The following is a 19966-nucleotide window of genomic DNA, read 5'->3' as shown; positions in this document are numbered from 1 at the left end:
GTTTTGCTGTCACAGTTAGGACCACAGATAAAGAAAAGACAAGTTTATTTGCTTTTACAACTTTTAGGAAAGGAATCACCAAAAAGGTCACATTTAAAAATACGCCTTATGCCTCTACAGTGTAGTGGAAATGTTTGAATTACAGGAGTAGAAACATGCAAAGAAATAATTCATGATTCAGACATTGCCCCCTAGTGGGCTCTGCGGGGATTACAACAAAACGGGGCACACAGCCACTAGAAATGCAGTTTTTGGTCGAGTACAAAGCAAGAATAAATTAGGATTTTTACACAAACACTGAAAAGAAAAAGGACATATATTAGGGCTAAAATAACTATGTGTTTAATATGATTTTTGATTTCTTTTTAGTAGAAATTTAAAAGATTGATCAGATCGCACATTTCTTCCACAACATTAATTTCTCACGACTCCAGTTGGAGTAAGTAGTACTGACATGAGCTAAGATCATAAGAATTATTTTTATTAGTCTTCGAGTCTAGTCAGCTCAATTTGTCTGTCAGTACATTTTGAAAATGCAGAAAGATAGAGAGGCTCTTCTAGCTCATTGAAATGAATCATTTAACGCACTACTGGAAATCAGTGGATTAAGTTAGCTTTAGAATCTGTCTTTTAGGCTGAAGGGGGGGATACGTTTGCTACAGACTGCTGTAGATCCTCTTGATTGTATCTCCTTCCTCTTTGGCGATGATGCCTTTATCGATATACGAGTCCAGCTGCTGGTCCATGAAGTCCTTCAGCTTGGACAGGTCATAATCTGAAAGGACAGGCAGGGAAATAAATGATGGGTTTGTTAGACGTCATTTGCAGGGAGATGCTCATGAAGATGCTGCTGCAGTGATGCACCAAAGATCACAGTGAACCCACTGGCCTTTTAAGATGGCAAACCCAAACAAGCTCAGAGAAGGATTAAGGTCAGAGCATGTTTTTCTGATTTGAAGGAAGTGACATGTTTACTCGCCATGATAAGGTCACAGACAAACATGCGTGTACAGTTACATCTCTTTTTGTAGGAGCAGACGACCAAAGCGCTTTTATTTTCTGCCGGGATGCTGACAAGTCAGATGCAGTTTGAGGAAAGTGTGGGTGGATTTCCAAAATAAAAGCATGGGTGTGTATTATTTGAAATCGTTTTTTTTTTTTTAATCTGCGTCTGTTTGTGCTTCTTGTGGTTGGACTGTTTTCCAATCGCCTCTGGGACCAAAGCGGGGAAGACTGTCACCTCTCCGGCATTTTTCACAGCAGTGCTGGAGAAGTGCAGCTTTGTTGGCGACTCGTGTGTGGGATTTAAAAGCATATGAACACTTCTCGCCGTCTTCCCTGCGAAGAGCCAAAAAGCCAAGAGCAGGATGTCACCTCTGTGTCCATCTGCTCCGCTGGCTAATCTTTGAACCGTGGGCGTATGTACACACCCACACACCCACACACACACACACAAACGGACTCATCAACACACAAACACAGCCTGCTGGGATCGTCCTAATGGATGCTTCTGGTTGAGTAAACACAATAAACAAGCCATCTTCCACTTTGTTACTATGACAGCCTTTTCAGCTGAAAGGGGCTTTTGTTCTCTTCAGCCATTGGCTCTCCAGAGGAGACGGAGAACAAAGACGTAGACTTTACGGCGCACTTTAATGCAATTGCAGCTAGGTTAAAAAAAAACTACCTGGTGCAGTATGGGTATAGCAATGACAGAAAGAGGGACTCCTGCAGACACATTTCGACTCTGTGTGCTCATCCTGGCTCCATTATCGGACCGCTTCGGATTGTTGACGGGCAGCGCAGAGGCCCCGGTTGTCCCGGACAACAGCTTCACTCTTGAATGCTAATGAGGTGTCCTATATAGGACAAGGTTAGGGATGAGCTGCTCACAGCTTCCTGCAGAGATGGCCCTCTTCTTTCACTCGATCCTTCGACCATGGCTTGTTTTTGCTTTCCTCTCCATGTTTGATTTGGGTTGAACTTTGGTTCTGTCGTGAAATTCTTACCCTTTTGTTCACCTAAAACTTGCTATAAACACAAATCTTTCTGAACCAGAACTCATATCCTCTTGTCTGAGGCGTCCCCCTGAGATCATCCACATAGGACCAACAGCTTGAATGGTAGGAAGTCATTTGCATTTCATCCTCCACTGCTCCATGATGCCCCTGTGCTCAGTCTCAGTCATCATTTTCTTAAATTAGACAAGTACAGGGGTAGTGTGGGAAACTTTTTGGGTCACTTGCTGATCCAATGGTTGGAGAAACAGTAGAAACCTAGACCTTTATGAAAACATAGTTGGTAAAGCCTGAAACCACACACACGTTACAACGATAAAACCCATTTTCTGTGTTATTTTTTACTCCTTTTCATCTTTTCAAAATGATAAAACGCTCTTTGTCTTGGTCCGTGCAGTTGCATCAAAAGCTTTTGGGATGCCTCATTAGAACTGATCCATATTCATGAGACGTGAAGTGGAGCGTCTGTTTTGGTGTCCGACATCCTTTTATATTGCAAATGGGGGCAAACAAAGGGTAGCTTCAAATATCCTGCTCTTCAGAGCAACATGTCAGACCCGGAGTTCATTAAGAATTTATTTATAAAAGTGACCTTCTCTTAGTAAGTTCAGCTCTAAGCCCTTACAGCTTCAGAATAGCTGCTTAACATTCAAATCTAGCAGCCAATAACCAACTTCACTGAGTTTTAGTAAGAGATGGCATCCTACCCTCTTTTCCATCTTCTTTGTTGTGTTTTTTCAGCCACTCGATGTTCTTCCTGATAGCCTCCAGATACGCTTCTGACTTGCCAGGTTGATCTGAAGACAGAAAACAGGAGAAGGAAATGTGAAGGTTTGCTCCTTGCGCCACCATCAGCAAAATACTGCTTAAACGAAGGAAAGACCAACAAAGACACTTTTTTAGTCCTGATGCTTCAAATAAAATAATTAAGAATGAGAAAAGAATGTTTATCAAATCCCTTTAAAATGCGGAATCAGGCATTTCATCTAAAATTTAATCAATTAGTTATAAATAACAATAACTGATGAGGGAACATTACAAAGTGCAGCTTCTTTACAAAGAAAAAAAATCTCATGTGACTCTTTCATCTGCAGAAAACTCCTCTGTTTTTGATAGTCTTGCTTTTTTTCATTTGTCTTTTTATGCATCTTTTTTTGTGAAGTGTAACTGTGCGTGCTAGATTTATATTGATGAGTACACCGAACAAAAGACAGTGATGGGCGTTCCCGCTGAGCGTCAAAGTAGTGGCCTAGCTCAGAGACGAGCAGAGGCTTAGTTACGGTCAGCCCAGTGGGCTCAGAGTGGCTTCTGTTCAAGCAGGCTTACAGCACACAACAAGAACGCTTTAGCTAAAAACAAATTATGAGGAAAAGAAATCATTTGAAAAGGATTTGCTACATTATAAAAAAGAGACCCGCTTTACAAAGGCAGGGGTTTTCATTTATGATTTTTTTTAAATTGAAGCAATCATTTCAGCGGAATATGGAAGCAGGCGTAAAAAGATGGCGGCGTTCCCTCAGCTCAGGGTGTCGTTGTGCACTGACTGGTCTCGGTTGGTGGCTGCTCCTCTTTGGTGGAATCTTTCAGGTTCTCATACTCCTTCTGCATCTTTGCAGCTTCTGCTTTGGTGTTGTCATCGTCATCCCAGTCTTTCTCTACACATGACAAAAAGACATGTAAAAAAAAGACAACACCCCGATAAAAAAAGAAAAAAGAAAGACTTTGGACGTATGGAGAACATGGCTTTTACTAGTGCTATAAGAAGATGTAGCTGCATTATCTGACTGACTGGTAGATGTTTGCTTCTAGAGAAGAACTAAAGTTAAATTCTCGTTTTAATGCAAAAGGACAGATATCTTAACTAACTATTTAGTGAAATCTTTAAACTGGGTAGCCTTTATTTTAAAATATTGATTATTTCTAGGAAAGTTACCAAAAAGAAAGGACTATTTTTCTGATGTTTGAAGAAAATCCCCTAAAAGCTGTTTACCACTGGGTGCAGTGACGTCTGGGAGCCCGAGGGCCTTCCCCAGCTTGTTCTTCGTCTGCATGGCAATCATGGCATCAAGGTTTTCTGCAGGTGGATGTAAAAAAGAAGGACATTTTCCTTAGATTAATCAGCAGCATTAGGTTATCAGTTCCCTCTGTGGAGGATGAACGAAAGCCTGTCAATCCCACGCTTTTCCTGTCTGACTCACAGGTTTATTATCATTTGAAAAGGCTTTTATTACATGAATGAAGAGAGGGTTCAGGAGTGTGATGCCAGTGTTAAACAAACAACATCCAGTGCTTTATAGTTGTGCAACGTGATTAGTATACAAGAAAGCCCTAATGGTGAGTGAGCTATTAGTGGTACATTATTTATTCATGCTGATTGTTATCATTTCCTCTTGATCTATTTATGAAAGGGATATTTTCATTCTAAAAATATTTCTCAAAACACAGGTACATTTATTTTGAAATTCAAGAAGGAAACGGCAGAGTTTGCTGCCATTATTGCAGGGATTAGATTAGCGTGTTTTCAGAGAGGCAGAGACAAACAGATCATATGACTTAATGGGACGAGAACATATTGAAAAGTGAATATTAGCAGTCATAAAAAGCAGTTTCATCTATATGTGTGTATATATGTGTGTATATATGTGTGTGTGTTTAACCATGAGGTGATTTCTTCAGTTGAATTAGAAAACATGCTTTAGAGCAGTGCTTCTCAAATAGTGGGGCGCGCCCCCCCTGATGTGATGCCAGGTGGGGGCACACAGTAGTTGCGGTTTATAGGCACAGGTAATACGGGCAATTACCCAGGGCACAAATTTAACGGGGCGCGGTGGTGACAGCGACTCAGTGCTTGGGAAAAAAATCTGTGCCACCATTGATTTATTGCAAGAGTTTGTAACAGCCTGAATCTGTGAACTGCCGTCCCTGCTGCTGCTCCTGTCACTCACGGCTGCATGTGTGAGAGAAGGAAAGGGGAGGGGTAGTGGGCACAGGCTGCCAGGTGGAACAGCACACGCAGAGCACTGCCTGGATTGCGCAACACCAGGATCATGGCGTGCCTTTAGATTACTCAGCTCATGCTAATAATGTCATTCTTTATTAACTATTTTAGACATTTTGATTACTTTATTTTCCATAAGTGTATTCTTTGTCTGCCTGTCGTTTAGTTGGTGTCAGTATTTGACATAAAGACAGCAGGTATTGTAGGAAAACAGCTGCACTTTCTGAGATCATAAATAATCCATCATTTAGAAAAAAATCAGCACAATGTTTTTTATCTATTTCTTCAGACTAAAAATGTTAAATATATTGGTGCTGCTTTGTTAATGTTTCAGATCAATATACATTTAATATTATTTATTGTTTGAATTATTTTTCTCAGCATCAAATGGTTCAGTTGGTCAAAATGTTTCTATCTTAAATAAGGACTGACAGATTTTTTATTTCAGACACTTTAAGCTTCTTTTCCGTTTTAGACTATAACAGGGTTTCTGTGTGGCTAAATAAAGTTAAAAAGGTGAGCAGAGGCCATCAGTGAGACGGGATTAATATTCTGGTTTGTGTGTGAAGGCCAGAAGCACAAATTATGCAACAATCAGGAAGTCCTGACCTCTTCACTACCACTTAACACCAAGCACTCTTTATTTAGTTCCTATCTGATCGGAGCGTTCCAGTTTCATCTCATTTCTTATTATCTAACCATCCCACTCTCCAATGTACTCACTGAGTACACAACCACCTCCTTAAAAGTGTGGAGGCACAGTGGAAGTCTAGTATTTTTTCCTTTTCTTTCCACCCACACACACATGCACAACAAAACACCATATTTCTCCCACGCCGCATCTTGCTCACGTTCCATGTTGAGGTCCTTGACGCCCCAGCACCCATGTATAAAGATGATTGACAGCTCTGTATTTTCAGTAATGTTCCTGAGCAACTCGTTGGACCATCGCAACCAGCTGGCTCATAAAGGGATGAGGAGGCAGAAGCAATATCATGTTGCTGGGCAACATAGGAAATTCCCATTCATTTATCATCACAATCTGCACTATGTGAATACAGTGCTGTAATAATGGAAACTCATTATACAGCATGTACTAGTACTACAGGTCAACCGGTTCCCTCTTTAAATAACATAATATAATATAATATAATATTGGAATATATGGAAACTATTTTGACCTAAAGATTTCATTTGGCGGAATGAATTTGAGGTTTCCTGAAGCTGAGGCATATAGAGAGGACCTTTCCACGGGCTGTGACAGAGATGACCCACTACACAAACAAAGCCCAATATGTACATATTAATGGCTTAACATTTTTTTAAATCTTACATCATCATACTTGAAAGGAACTCATAAAAGTTTCTTATATCTTTCCTTTTTATACTTAGGTAAAGATTTATATATGCAAATCATTATTGGATTATTGTCAACGCAAATTAAAAATGATATAAATTGAATAAATATTAAAACAACAATAAAAGAGTTAAAACTGTGTTTTTCCCCCTAAGTTACGATTAATGAAGTCGAAGAACTGGGTTGTTAGAGGGATTTTTTTGTAAAAAAAAGGAACAGAAGAGACTCTAAAACAGTACCCTTAGGCACCCTATTTGATAGAAGTAGTATAGAGTTGATAAAAAATAGATACTATATAATAATACTGACATTCTTTCTACACACACTACACTATAGAGTAGCTAGAGTAAAAGTACATGGCTTAAGAAACTCAAATAAGCATACAGGTAAATAAATAATAAATACATATACTAGTGAATCCATGTTCTGTTGAAAAACGGTAAAGACTTTTTCACATCACCTACCTAGATATGACACTCCTTCCTCTGGTGTGATGGTACCGTACTTCACCATCATCTTCACAAAATCGATCAGCGTCTTCATGATTGTTATGAGTGTCTCTCTCTCCTGAGTGTCTTTCTCTGCAAAAGCACAGCAGAGAGGGAGCTAAAGTCAAGCGTTGGAAAGCTAACTGAAACGACCGGGTTGTTAGAGCTACAGTCTCTACGATGGTCATAAGGATTTTTGATTCTAAATGAAAGGATGTTTGGTCTTGGTTTTGTCTGCCTTTCTTCTGCTTGTTGTTGGTGTGCAAGAAAACAGAAGCAGACAAAAAGAGACTGACTCATCCTTGAAAACAATATCGCCATGACAACAACATCGATCTAATGCTGCTCTTTGGGCGAAAACCTACTTTTCACTGAAAAAGGTTGTATTTCAGATCTGGTCAGAAAAGCCACAGTGACCTCAACATGTTTGTGTTTTTACCTAAGTTAAGGCTTTTGAGCAGACGGTAGAAGTTTGGGAAGTACTGCAGATCCTGGAGCCCATCTTCAGGGCTCACCTCGTTTCCGTCTTCTGTCCCTTTTTCCCAGGTGTCTCCAGCTTCATTCACATCTTCTTCTGCTTCCCTTTCCACTTCATCCTCAACATCTTCATCATCTGCCTCTGCCGCGTCTTCCTCTTTCTCATTGTAGCGACGCTTTGGTGGTTCCCATGTGCCCTGGAAATGATCAAAGTTGTGCTACTTTACCATCTCGGTATCCCTGCCTAGATCAGCTCAGCATCTATGCAGGATGTACCGTGTCTGAATCCTGGTCCTCTTGCTCTCCTCCGGCCGCTTGGTCTATACTCTCAATGTCGTCAATTTCGTTGTTCTTGGCGTTTTTGGTGATGAGATCTTGGAGTGCCTCTGCCACCTGGTACTCCAGAGTGTCTGCCTGACTTTCTGTTATCTAAACAAAAAGAAAAATGTGGCAACAAAAGTGAGTAATAACTAACAGAAAATCAAAAATCAGAAACATTTAACAAGAATTTCACAAAGCGTTTTTTTGGTCCAAAAGTAATCCATAGCAGGACAGATAAGGGCAGCAGCAACAGATTGGCTGTCAAAATTAGCAGAGGAAATCCAGTTTGCACTACTCTTTATCTCACAGTAAGGAAAAACAGTGAACGCAGACACCGGGAAAGGTCCTGCTGTGAAAATGTCATGCCACATGCTGGGTGGAGCTCGATAAGGTTATTAGCAGTGACGCTCACCAGCCCCAGTTTGAGCAGTTTGGAGACGATTCTGTCAAAGACGCCTCTATCGTCTTCCTCGTAGATTTTGTTAGCAATCTTCTGGACGATGTCCTCGGCTGTCAATGGAGTACCGTCCACTTGACGGAAGCTTTCTGGGTCATCTGTAGGGAGATCACGGGAAGGATTTTCTTCAGATTACCTACTTTGTGTATTCAAAAAAAAAGATTTTTGAACAGAAAAATACATTTTTACTCCTTTATATTACTTGGAAAAGGATATTTCAGGAAATAATGTTCCTGCTCCCTTAAATGTCTTTAGCATATTTCTATCTGCACTTGAGTAGAAAATGTGCATCTGCTTCAGAGTAATCCTTACATAACAACCTCTGTTCCTTGAAGGAGTCCAAAAACACACACACACACACACACACACACAGAAAAATAGGTAGTGCTGCCTATAATAAAGCATAAAGAAATGTGTTTTTCTCTTTGGCCTACATCTGTCTGACATTACAAAATAAAAAACAAATATGAAATACGGGTATTGCCAAAAGCTTTGCTGACTGCATGAGTCCAGGAAGTGCAGCACTCAGCACCTTGAGTCTGAGTCACCTTGCAATGAGCTTCATGCTGATGATCAAGTTACATGCTCTCAAATGTGTTGCCATTTGAAGAGTAGAAGGGAAAATAAAACCAGAGAGGATAACAGAGTGACTATAAATCCACCAAGACCTGAGCGTGAAAAGAATTTGGTGAGGATAAGCACAAAATAATTGAATGATTTGGGTTTTTGTAAAAGTTTCTCATATCAGTCTTTTAAATTATTCAGTAGAGATTGAAGATGCGAATTCCTGCAGAATGCTGAATGAAATAGCTGCCAGCCGCTGCTTGTAAAAGTAAGACACAAGCTTTTACAATTAGTGGCTGAGGAGAAAGGGATTATCTTTTTTCCCTGAGATTCACGTGTCCCATCTTTGAGTCCCCCTGACGGTCTGGGCTTATCCCTAACACACGCGTTTCCTCTGCCTGCTTCCTCCCAAGCGTCTGTGTGCTTTCCTGCCAGCAGTGGACCAGCACTGTCCTTGTCAACGACAGTCAACCGCTGTATGTCGAGAGTGCACCTTGGTACTTGCCGTAGTCCATCCCCTTCTTGGTTGAATCGTAGTCATCAGCAAGACGCCGGCTCTTGGTGGAATCGGATTCATCAGGAACATATTGGTCGTCCTTTTTGACCGGTACCACTGAGGGCTCCTTTGATTTCTGGCCATCGGCCAAAGACTTTAGCATGGTAAAGTCATCACTGTCCTGATCTGACTCCTTGGAGGCGGCAGGATGCTGGCCCCCTGTCAACAGAGAAAACGCTGAGCATGTTTATCCGAGGTGCAGATGAGCTGTTTTTACGGGAAACGCTGCAACTTGAATCTCCTGTAAATTGATTGGTAAGGTGTCCACTTACCAGCTGACTGTAGGGCAGCCTTTACACTGTCTGCCTCTGCAATCTGTGGAAAAAGAAAATATTGAACAAACACCGTCCACTCAGGCTGTGTTTCATAATGTTTGCTGGGTTAAAGATGTTTGGCGAGTGACCATAAAGCCTGTTTGACCGGATATTGGATGAGATATTTGCTGTATGGGATACTGGAATAAAGGTGGGGCTTACCTGCTGCTGTACTGGTCTTTCTTCTGTCAGCTGTTGGTTGTACACAGATTTATCTGCTGAAAAAAAAACATTACAGATTTTCAGAGATCAAAGCTTTACAGCAAACTTCCTGTCATGATTCACTAAGAGCACTTTTGTGGAGGAGGAATTTCACTAAAGACAACACACTCAGTAATCACTAATACCATGTGTGTTTTTTCTGTCATGTTCTCATTTAAAATTCCTGCTTTCACATTGATCTGAGTTGATGCGTCTCTGCCCTCTTCTCCCACAGGCCCGCCGTAATCGGATTATACAGCAAAAGATTAAACTCCAGCGAAAACATAGCACAGGCGGGTTAAAGAGTCCGCAGATGGGCAGCAGAACTTGTCCTGATGTTTTGTTTGTCAACTGATTTTAAAGAGAAGGTTCCCACAACAGCACAGTGTTAACCTTAATACATTTACGCAACCATTTATCACCTCATTTCCCCTCTTTTAAACCCTTTTTTAATTATTTTATTTTATTTTAAAGGGCATTTCGGTTTAAAAGGTTGATTTTTACTCACCGTCCGTTGAGGCAGAAGGTGTGGGGAAGGCATAGACCGGGTTCACTACATTCAGAGCAAGAAGCTGGGACAGGACAAAAAGGCAGACGGCTTTTGACGCCATGATGATTCTCAGGGAGGGGGGGACTCTCCTGGAGGTGTCCTGGGCTGAGGGTCCAGACGAGAGGTGCTGAATGTGTGGACAGCTCCGCTCCGGCCGCCGGCTGGTGCTTAGTGTGCCGCGAAGCTGCGCCTGCAGCTCCCGCTCTGTCAGACGCGGAGGGCGGGGAGGGGCCGGGCAAATCTCCGGGCGTCCTCTGGAGCTGTTGACGCGCCGCGGTGCTGAAACCAGGTCAGCTCGCTAATTAAAACCTTCTAAGCGAGGAGGATCTTCAAGCCCTGAGTGAGCTGCGGCATCACCTGCCAAAGCTGTAATAGCCCGCTTCAACAAGGCCGGCCCCCATCTGCCTTTACAGGAGGAGGGCGGAGAAGGAGGTGTACACTACAAGAAAAGCCCACCATGTGTCTAACATCCCTGCCTGGAACAATATTTCACACGCTGGCATTCAATAAAAAAAGATATTATTAGACAACCAATGCGTTTAAAACCTTTAAACTACACGTACAGGTCGTTAGTAAAGAGAAAAGGCCAAGATAAAAAGCATTTTTAGCCAGAATTAACTTAAAGAAATACCAAAAAACACAAAGAGATTAGCTAGCATCTTTCGTTTAATCATTTTCTTTACGGCGCATGAGCAGAACGGGGGGGCTTTGCGTGCGTCACCATCCACCTGCGTCACGTTCGTATCCCCACTGTCCAGTCAATAGCAACCGCTTATTAAAAGGGCAATTAGGTGCTTGGACAAGGAAGACATATTGGACAGTTTTACGAGGGGCTTACATAACCGACACGCTAACAGCCTTCACTCTCTTAAGGACAGGGATTTATGATCGTTTTCCATCCGATAATCAAACAGTAAAATTTACTGTAAAATTTTACAGTAAAATTTTAAACAGTAAAATTGACTCCATGTCCTGTTGCTGTGACCTTAAACATCTTTAAGGCAAAAATTATTTGAGCTATAGTTTGTTCTGAAATTCAGCACTCGAGGGATTATAATGTACGGAGCCCGTGTCCTGACATTAAGATATAAAAATATATCTTGTTCCCACAGATTAATATCTTGTTCCCACAGGTTATTATGTCGTTCGCACGAAATACTATTCCGTTCCCACAAGATACTATTGCGTTCCCTCAAAATACTATTCCGTTCCCTCGAAATGATTAACTCGTGCGAACGCAATAATTATGTCGTTCGAACGCAATAATTATTCACGTCATAAGTCATTCACGCGGATATGCTCTCTGTACGCCGGCAAAGCCGCTTTCAGCGGTAACTTCCGTGTCTCTGTGACCCATATTCGTTCAAAAAAGGAACATGAAAAACAAAAATGATCACTTTATTACAGTCTCAATGAATATAAGAAAAATATCAAAAGATTTATGATAACTAGGCTGCTTTGTCATACGATAGCTCCTGCTAGGCTACTACTAGCTCCGCTGCAGAGCTCTCTGATCATATATGCCGGCATTTGGGCAACTGGCTGGTCTGTTGTCAGACAGCTGATATTGTAGTTTAGGGTCGAATAGGAATAATAATATTCAGGACTTGTCTTTTATTAACTTTAGCAGTCAGTATCTTTACATTCGAAGGCTATTAGGCTACATGCTAACTGACTAGCCGATCATTTCCTGTTATTAATTTACGTCATAGATTTACAGCAGATACCTTCACATTTCTGTCTGTGTGTGTCTCATTACATTGCATTGAAGACACGGAGGATGTTTAGAGAACAGATTTATTTATTTTAAAAAGCACAGAAGCATCCATCGTATTCACGTTCACATCATCTGGTACGCCCTCAGTCATCTTGCTGCAAAAGCCGCTTCCTGCCGCTACTTCCGTGTCTCTGTGAGCATTCAATAGGGATAAAAATAAAAGCAAGAATGGTCGATCTGTTATTTTCTCGATGAAAATCTGAAAAATATCATATTAAGCTGGATGCTTCGCCTAAAGCACTTACCTTTAGCTTGTAGCATATAACAACAATAGCAGTACGTCCCGTTTCCCAGAGTGCTTTGCTGCCAATCACTGGCCAATTATTGGTCTTGTTGTTAGACCTTGGTCACAGGGACACGGTGATTGGCTAGTGATTGGCAGCAAAGCACTCTGGGAAACGGGACGTACTGCTATTGTTGTTATGCTACAAGCTAAAGGTAAGTGCTTTAGGCGAAGCATCCAGCTTAATATGATATTTTTCAGATTTTCATCGAGAAAATAACAGATCGACCATTCTTGCTTTTATTTTTATCCCTATTGAATGCTCACAGAGACACGGAAGTAACGGCAGGAAGCGGCTTTTGCAGCAAGATGACTGAGGGCGTACCAGATGATGTGAACGTGAATACGATGGATGCTTCTGTGCTTTTTAAAATAAATAAATCTGTTCTCTAAACATCCTCCGTGTCTTCAATGCAATGTAATGAGACACACACAGACAGAAATGTGAAGGTATCTGCTGTAAATCTATGACGTAAATTAATAACAGGAAATGATCGGCTAGTCAGTTAGCATGTAGCCTAATAGCCTTCGAATGTAAAGATACTGACTGCTAAAGTTAATAAAAGACAAGTCCTGAATATTATTATTCCTATTCGACCCTAAACTACAATATCAGCTGTCTGACAAGACCAGCCAGTTGCCCAAATGCCGGCATATATGATCAGCGAGCTCTGCGGCGGAGCTAGTAGTAGCCTAGCAGGAGCTATCGTATGACAAAGCAGCCTAGTTATCATAAATCTTTTGATATTTTTCTTATATTCATTGAGACTGTAATAAAGTGATCATTTTTGTTTTTCATGTTCCTTTTTTGAACGAATATGGGTCACAGAGACACGGAAGTTACCGCTGAAAGCGGCTTTTGCCGGCGTACAGAGAGCATATCCGCGTGAATGACTTATGACGTGAATAATTATTGCGTTCGAACGGATTAATTATTGCGTTCGAACGACATAATTATTGCGTTCGCACGAGTTAATCATTTCGAGGGAACGGAATAGTATTTTGAGGGAACGCAATAGTATCTTGTGGGAACGGAATAGTATCTTGTGGGAACGGAATAGTATTTCGTGCGAACGACATAATAACCTGTGGGAACAAGATATTAATCTGTGGGAACAAGATATATTTTTATATCTTAATGTCAGGACACGGGCTCCGTAATAATGCGTATGAATGGGATAAAAATCCTGTGGTTTATGAAACCTTTCTGATGGAATAAAGTTTATTCCCATCGTAAATGCTCCTCATTTCATTTCACATCCATATTTGTCATTTTTTACTACACTGGGACCTATCATTTAGATGCAGAGTGCAAGGGTTTAATTCCTTAATGGATCTGATCTTTCTGCTGCACACAAGTAAACGTCCTGCCTCATTTTGTCTTACTTTACACGATAATCTTGTTCCGTAATGTTGTTCAATAGCTTTCATAATATTGGTTTGTCAGGCTAAAATTATGTTGGCCTACATGTAAAACAAGGAACTATACAATAAAGCATCTTTCTTGTCACAAACTCCAAAATTTTAGGGTTTTTTTGAGTTTGCCAAAATGCTGAAAGAGCCATTTGGGTTAATTTCTTACAGACAAAAACCTAGAAAGAGTTTCAGAAAAATACACTTTATTTATATTTCTTTAAATTAAAACAGTTTTGGCCATCAAGCCATTCATTTATAAATTCTACAGGTTTAAAATATTAACAATAATTGATAATAAGCAGTACTATATTTTCAATGACAATTTTAATTTATTTCACTTTGACAGTAGCACACATGCCCTTTAAAAAAAGGCCTATACACTTTGTCAAATAAGGCTTAAATTAAAACAACAAGAAAGCAGGTCAAACAACTTTTTCTATTATTATGACTTTCCGTTACATAATCCTTTTTCCCTTTCTACTATAGAATAAAAACATGACAACGTTAGTGTAGAATCCAGTTTATTTAATCAATACATGCAGTCCTATACTTTAAGACCTTTGCCTCTGAACAGCAACTAGACACTGGAGTGTAGAAAAAGATGAGAATATGTGCTTAAAGGTTGTTAATAAACCAGTCTGATATTATCTGATGTGCCAAAAATATAAACACATATGACAAAACTTAAAAAACCAAAACTACAAATCTGTTATTTTTACAAATTGTTAGCCTTTTTGCTTCAGACCCAAAGAGTCACAATAGAAGATGCAAGGATGGATCCGGAGTCTCAGGTTGCAAACCCCTGTTTTAGACCAATCTGCTTTGAAATAGTTTTTGCTGCTCGATCCGTAGGGATGCATGTAGTGGATGTTTAATCTTCTGCAGAAAGGAAGGCTCTTCCTCCTCCCTATTGTCTCAGCAGCTTCAAAGAGTTAGCAGCAGGAAGTTGTGTGGAAGATTAAGACATTCTCAGTCCAGTAATGAACGCTGCCAAAGCAAATGGAGTGATAATTGAAGAAACAGAAACAATAACAGCATCTAACATTTTCTTTTTATTGAGATAATTTTGATTATGTTTAATACTCATTTGGTCTAATTTCCATTTAAATGTTTAACATTAGGAAGCTGAGGAAGCAGGAAGCTGAAGGGAAAAAAAATGTAAAGGTTTCGTCATTAATTCTGATTTGGCTCCATCTGCTGACATTTGAAGAGAAAACTATTATAGAGAGGGGGTGTGTAATGCACATAATTACATTTTTGACTAAATTATATTAAAACAATTACATTTAATCTGATACATTTGTTTCTACTTTTTCTATTACGCAGTAAAAATTGAATTGCGTTTTTGAATATATTAAACTGCAACAACCTATCAATGAAACTTGAGCTAAACTGAAGCTTTAGGATTTATAAGTGTTCAAACAAATACATTAAAATATCAGTTTTGTCAAAATTAGAAGAAAGAATCAATGGGTAGATTTACAAACATACATCCATCCATGTTCTTAACCCGCCTAATTCCTGTTAGGGTTGCGGGGGGCTATCATACACCTGGACAGGTCGCCAGTCCGTCGCAGGGCCAAACATCTATCCTTGCATCCATTTTCTAGTCCCACTAAATAGGGTCATGAGTGCCCAAAACATTTGAATGAAATGCACCTTCTCCTATTAAGACATGAAATAAATGTGATTTGTCTTCACCAGAATTATACAAAACGAACTAGCAAAAAACACATTTTAGCTTGAAAGGGTGTAAGGCACCGATGCCAAACCAGGCTAGAACAAAAACCTAATTGACTCTTTGTTATGTAACAAAAATATATATTTATTAGCTGTGCTTCGTCAGACTTTCCATATTTGTTGAATTAAGAAAATGATTGATATTCAGACAACAAAATATTTTTTGGGTCAAAGCACAATCCACTTCTTCCATGGGTTCTTTATAAAGATCTATCTAGAGGTCATTCCAGTAGCCTATAATTTTCTTGATATCTCTTCAAAGGTGCACTCATGTCACTTCCAGGAGCCTGAAGAATCAATGGGGGTTCCAGGAGCCAGCCCCCCCTGCTGACAGCCGCCTTCCAGGCATTGCTCTGGCACTCTGAAATGAGAGCTGCATGTAGCTCTCTTTTAGCAGGAGGTCTCTTCAATTCAGTCTTCCCAGGGGACAGTCAACTCCATGAGAACCACCTGCTTACTCGTTTCCAGTGTTAACACCACATCTTGATCAGTAGGTGGTAAAAAGCCCATTGACCTTTGGGGAGCAGCAGCCATGCAATGTGCACTAAGAACTTGTGCAGGAATCTAACCGGTTTTTCAGTCACTGATGGAATTGAATTCCCTCCCAGAGTGAAGTGGAACTCTGAAGTGCCCACCTGACTAGCCGCTTGAACCCTGGAAAGAGACCCCAACCTCTGGAACCAAAGTTATCAAAACAGTTATGTGGTTCATAAAGGCTCTTGTGTGTGGTGTGTGTTGCTTCATCCCAGGTCTGGACTTGCTCCCCTTGCATTTCACCTCAGCAGACTTCATCATCAAGCTCATTGCTAAAGCCAGAGTGGAACTAAGATCATGCACAGTGATTAAGCCCTTCAGACTGGCACTGCTAGTCTGATGCAACACGACCGGAAGAGAACGGAGCTCTGAAACTGTCATAATAATTCCTAAAGAGGTTGCAGCTGTTGTCTGGAACGCGATCTTTTGTTGGTCTGCTTTTAACAAGCTTAAGAGCTTGTGAACAATGGTACATGTCCAAGTATAAGAGCATACTGTCTGAACAGTATTTATGCACACAGTTTTCATAAAATAAATTTAATGAAGCATTTTTAATAACTTAAATAAGAATGCCCCCTTTCTTTATATCGTTTGGCCAAAAAATATTATATCTGAACTGAATTTACTTCCTACCATGAGTTCACTGCAATCACCATAATTTAACCTTCTGAATGCTTTTATGTTACATCAATAAATCCAATAAGTTCAAACCACCTTAAATGAAACATGCCCTTACTATGAATCATCTATTAATTTAGTGATTGATTGAATTGTTGATTTATCATTTGAATGCTTAGTCAGTGACGTGTCATTATTTGAAATAAAAGCAACAAACAAAATGAAGTCAAGTTTTCGTTATTATTATATTCGAATATTTTGGAAAAATAAGAGTAAAATACGCAGTATCAAAAAAAATAATAATTTAATTACTAATAAAAAGATTTTATATTGTCAAGAAATCACATGGTTAAATCAGAAATAAAAGTAAAAATTTAAACAGTCAGGATGATTTGTCCAACAGGCAAGAATTCTTCTTCTTCTTTATCATTCCTTTTTTTTCTGCTCTTGTCAAAAACAGAAGAAGTAACATTATGTGAGCTTCTATTCTGTACTTTAGTTTCAGACATTGTAAGTTTTTATTTTATTTTTCTAAATTATCTGGATCTGAAATGGGCCTGCTCTCAGATTGTGTTTCACATAGTGTTTACTGATTGTATTCATAACAAAGTGGTGCTGCTGTTGCACTGGCCCATTAGATCTCTCCATGTCACTTAAATCTTACCTGATCTGTGACGATGCCGTCATGCTTGGCTCCCTGACTGTGCAGTCAGATAATAACATCAAATTATCTGTGTCAAAGACAAACAAAGGTTTACACTTTTCTCAGACATGTCTGATAATTCCTGAGCTTTTAATGCTGCAGAAAGCAACAGAACATTTCCTTTGACGCTCAGACATTTTAGAGTTCAGAAGAAGTAGAAGCTCTTTATGGATGTGGCCATTTCTAGAGTTAGGAAGTCACATGAATGCCTTTTATCTAGCTGCAGCAAAGTAACTGCACAAACTTCAAGGTTAAGCTACTTCAGATATTTTATAAGCAAAGATGCTCTAAAATGCTCTGAGTGAGGGACTGGCACAAAGCCTACTGGGATTTCCATGAGTTACTGAATGAATATTTTGAAGGACGCACCTAATTTGTATCATTTTTAATTTGTAAAGTAGTTGTTTTTTACTAAATTGCAGCTAAACCAAACAAAGTAAATGTTTTTTCTGTGTGGCTCTTTTTTAATTATTTCCTTTTTTCCTCAGTACAACATGACCTCTCTTCTCACACTTTGTGAAGGAGGAATTGACACATTTTTAACACAGAATTGAAGAGGTACATCCTTAAAACTATATTTTTTTGTCTTTTTTCTTCTATTTTAACATTTCTTTATAGACAGAATAAAAGACAGGATCTAATTATTAAAAAAAATGTTTAAACATCACGTTTCAAAGTAACGATAAACTACCCAGTGACAGCTTCCTTAAAACTGTGTTATTTCTGTTATAAAAACAAACAAACACATACCTTGGGGGGTCAGGATTGTTTTTCTAGGACAGTCATCTATTTTCCATAGAGCTGTGTAAAAAGATGAACTATTTTTAAAATTCAAATTCAAATTCAAATTTCAGAATGTCATTTGAGTATCTTTGTCCTGAAACAGTTCTAACCATATTTATTTCATCTTCAAATTCAAATTATTCAAATTGCAGTTCGCACTGAACAAACTTCAGCCGTACCACAACAACAAAAGAGTTGTTGTTGTGGTATAAAGTGGCAGTCAGAAAAATCAGAAAAGTGGGGCATGATAGAGACAAAAAGCAAAAAAGACGTAGGAATGTTGGAAAAAGTGATTTTTTAAATGCAACTTTTAATTTGTTCTTACAGTTGAGTACCACTAGAGGTCACTTCATCTCCAGCAGTCAAACACAAAGGCTGCAGAAATGATGAGACAAACTCAGCTAATGAGGCTCAACTGCGGGTGAAATGCCACTACTCATACTTTACGAGACACTGCCTAGGCACGCCTCATAAAGAGCTGCTTCAGTTTTACAGGAGTTACTGTTTAACCAGTTTACCACCTGTGGGCAGCTGCAGTAAATGAGCCGTGATTCCACAAGAACGCTTCAAAGGTCTCACATGTCCTGCAGAGGGACCTCTCATCATGTGACCTCTCAGGGGTGTGATCAACAGCTGAGCGTCCCTTTCATTTGTTGAGATTAGGATGCTGTTGATTCTTCCTCCCCATCAGATCCTTCAGGGGGGATATTTGGAAGCTTTCAAAGCCTCTGGTCTTTCTGGTCCACCAGCTTTCCTGGAGGGGTTTGCTTTCTGACTGAGTTAGAGGTTTTGTTTAATACCAATTTAGAAAACCATTTTGTAATGTTATTACTTGAAAAAGCATGAATTTTATGTGTTTTTGCAGCAGAAACTTGATGTTAAATAGTCTCATCCAGGGGTCCAAGGCCTCAGGAAGGGGCAGCCTGTAACTATTGAGTGAACAGGTGTAGAAGCAGCAAGACAGCACTGATCTGCACATCTAAATGCACTTAACCCAGCATACAGTTTTGCACTGGCTGTGTGAAAAAAAAAATCAGCAAATTAAAATGTTGATGTCGTTTCGAAATGTGAATAATTTCACAATCCAGCCTGCTTTGTTTGAGAAAACGGCACAGTTTTTGCATTTTCTGCTTAATTTATTTATAGCGAGTGGGCGTCTACACAGTAAAAGAAAAAAGACTAAGGTTACTTGTCTAAAAAGGAAGTTACCCAAATCAATACAAAGGTTGACTACTTCCAAACAGAGAGCTTTGATGTTGGCATGATGCTCATAATTTGACTAACAAAGTCAAATATCCAGAATTCAACTTTGTGGGAAGTGAACTTTTCATTTTCTACAGTATATTTGAACCTTTCTGGTTGGTGACATTTAAAAAAATATATTTTTATTCAGATGATAAAAGATATATTTAATATCTATTACAGGAAAGAAGCAGTTTTATCTGAACTTTAAAAATGCTGGTTTTACCTCCAAGAAAAATATGCTGCTTCATTTTTTATCACAATAATAATTTATTATGATTGTTTGCCAAAGGTGTCCATATACCGAACAAACATTTATGACATTTGGCTTGATGTTTGATTTTCAATTTTTAAGCAAGAAGAAGAGAAGAATATTAAAAGGAGATTAAAGCTAAACAATTTTTTTAAATGTTAACAAACATTAGAGAAACTTTTTGTATTAGATGTTTTTTTATCTCAATTTTTGTCTGAATTTGTTTTTATTCATTTTCGGTCTAAGAAATATACAATAGTTGCAATAAGTTCTTAGTTTTTATTTTATTTTTATATTTTTTAAAAGTCCAAATGTT

General features: G+C 39.3%; 1 protein-coding gene across 4 annotated transcripts; it reads right to left on the bottom strand.

The window, feature by feature from the left end:
• Window positions 1-28: 28 nt before the first annotated feature.
• Window positions 29-10995, bottom strand: scg3 (secretogranin III). Of its 4 annotated transcripts, none has more exons than XM_020712564.1 (12): window positions 10260-10995; window positions 9713-9765; window positions 9509-9551; window positions 9174-9395; window positions 8072-8214; window positions 7615-7767; window positions 7301-7535; window positions 6838-6954; window positions 4009-4092; window positions 3563-3673; window positions 2726-2815; window positions 29-775 (listed from the first exon to the last, which is right to left on the bottom strand). In XM_020712564.1, the coding sequence occupies exons 1-12, from the start codon at window positions 10360-10362 to the stop codon at window positions 657-659; spliced, it is 1473 nt and encodes a 490-aa protein (XP_020568223.1). In that variant the 5' UTR covers window positions 10363-10995; the 3' UTR covers window positions 29-656. The 4 variants fall into 4 exon arrangements, with proteins under 4 accessions (XP_020568223.1, XP_011486787.1, XP_011486775.1 ...); XM_011488485.1 differs by having other exon boundaries at window positions 9186-9395; XM_011488473.2 differs by having other exon boundaries at window positions 9713-9768; window positions 10260-10942.
• Between the last annotated feature and the right edge of the window lie 8971 nt (window positions 10996-19966).

The sequence above is a fragment of the Oryzias latipes genome, chromosome 3 (genome assembly GCF_002234675.1).
Source record: "Oryzias latipes chromosome 3, ASM223467v1".
In the NCBI taxonomy this organism is placed as follows: Eukaryota; Metazoa; Chordata; class Actinopteri; order Beloniformes; family Adrianichthyidae; genus Oryzias; species Oryzias latipes.
This window is presented reverse-complemented; position numbering and strand designations above follow the sequence as displayed.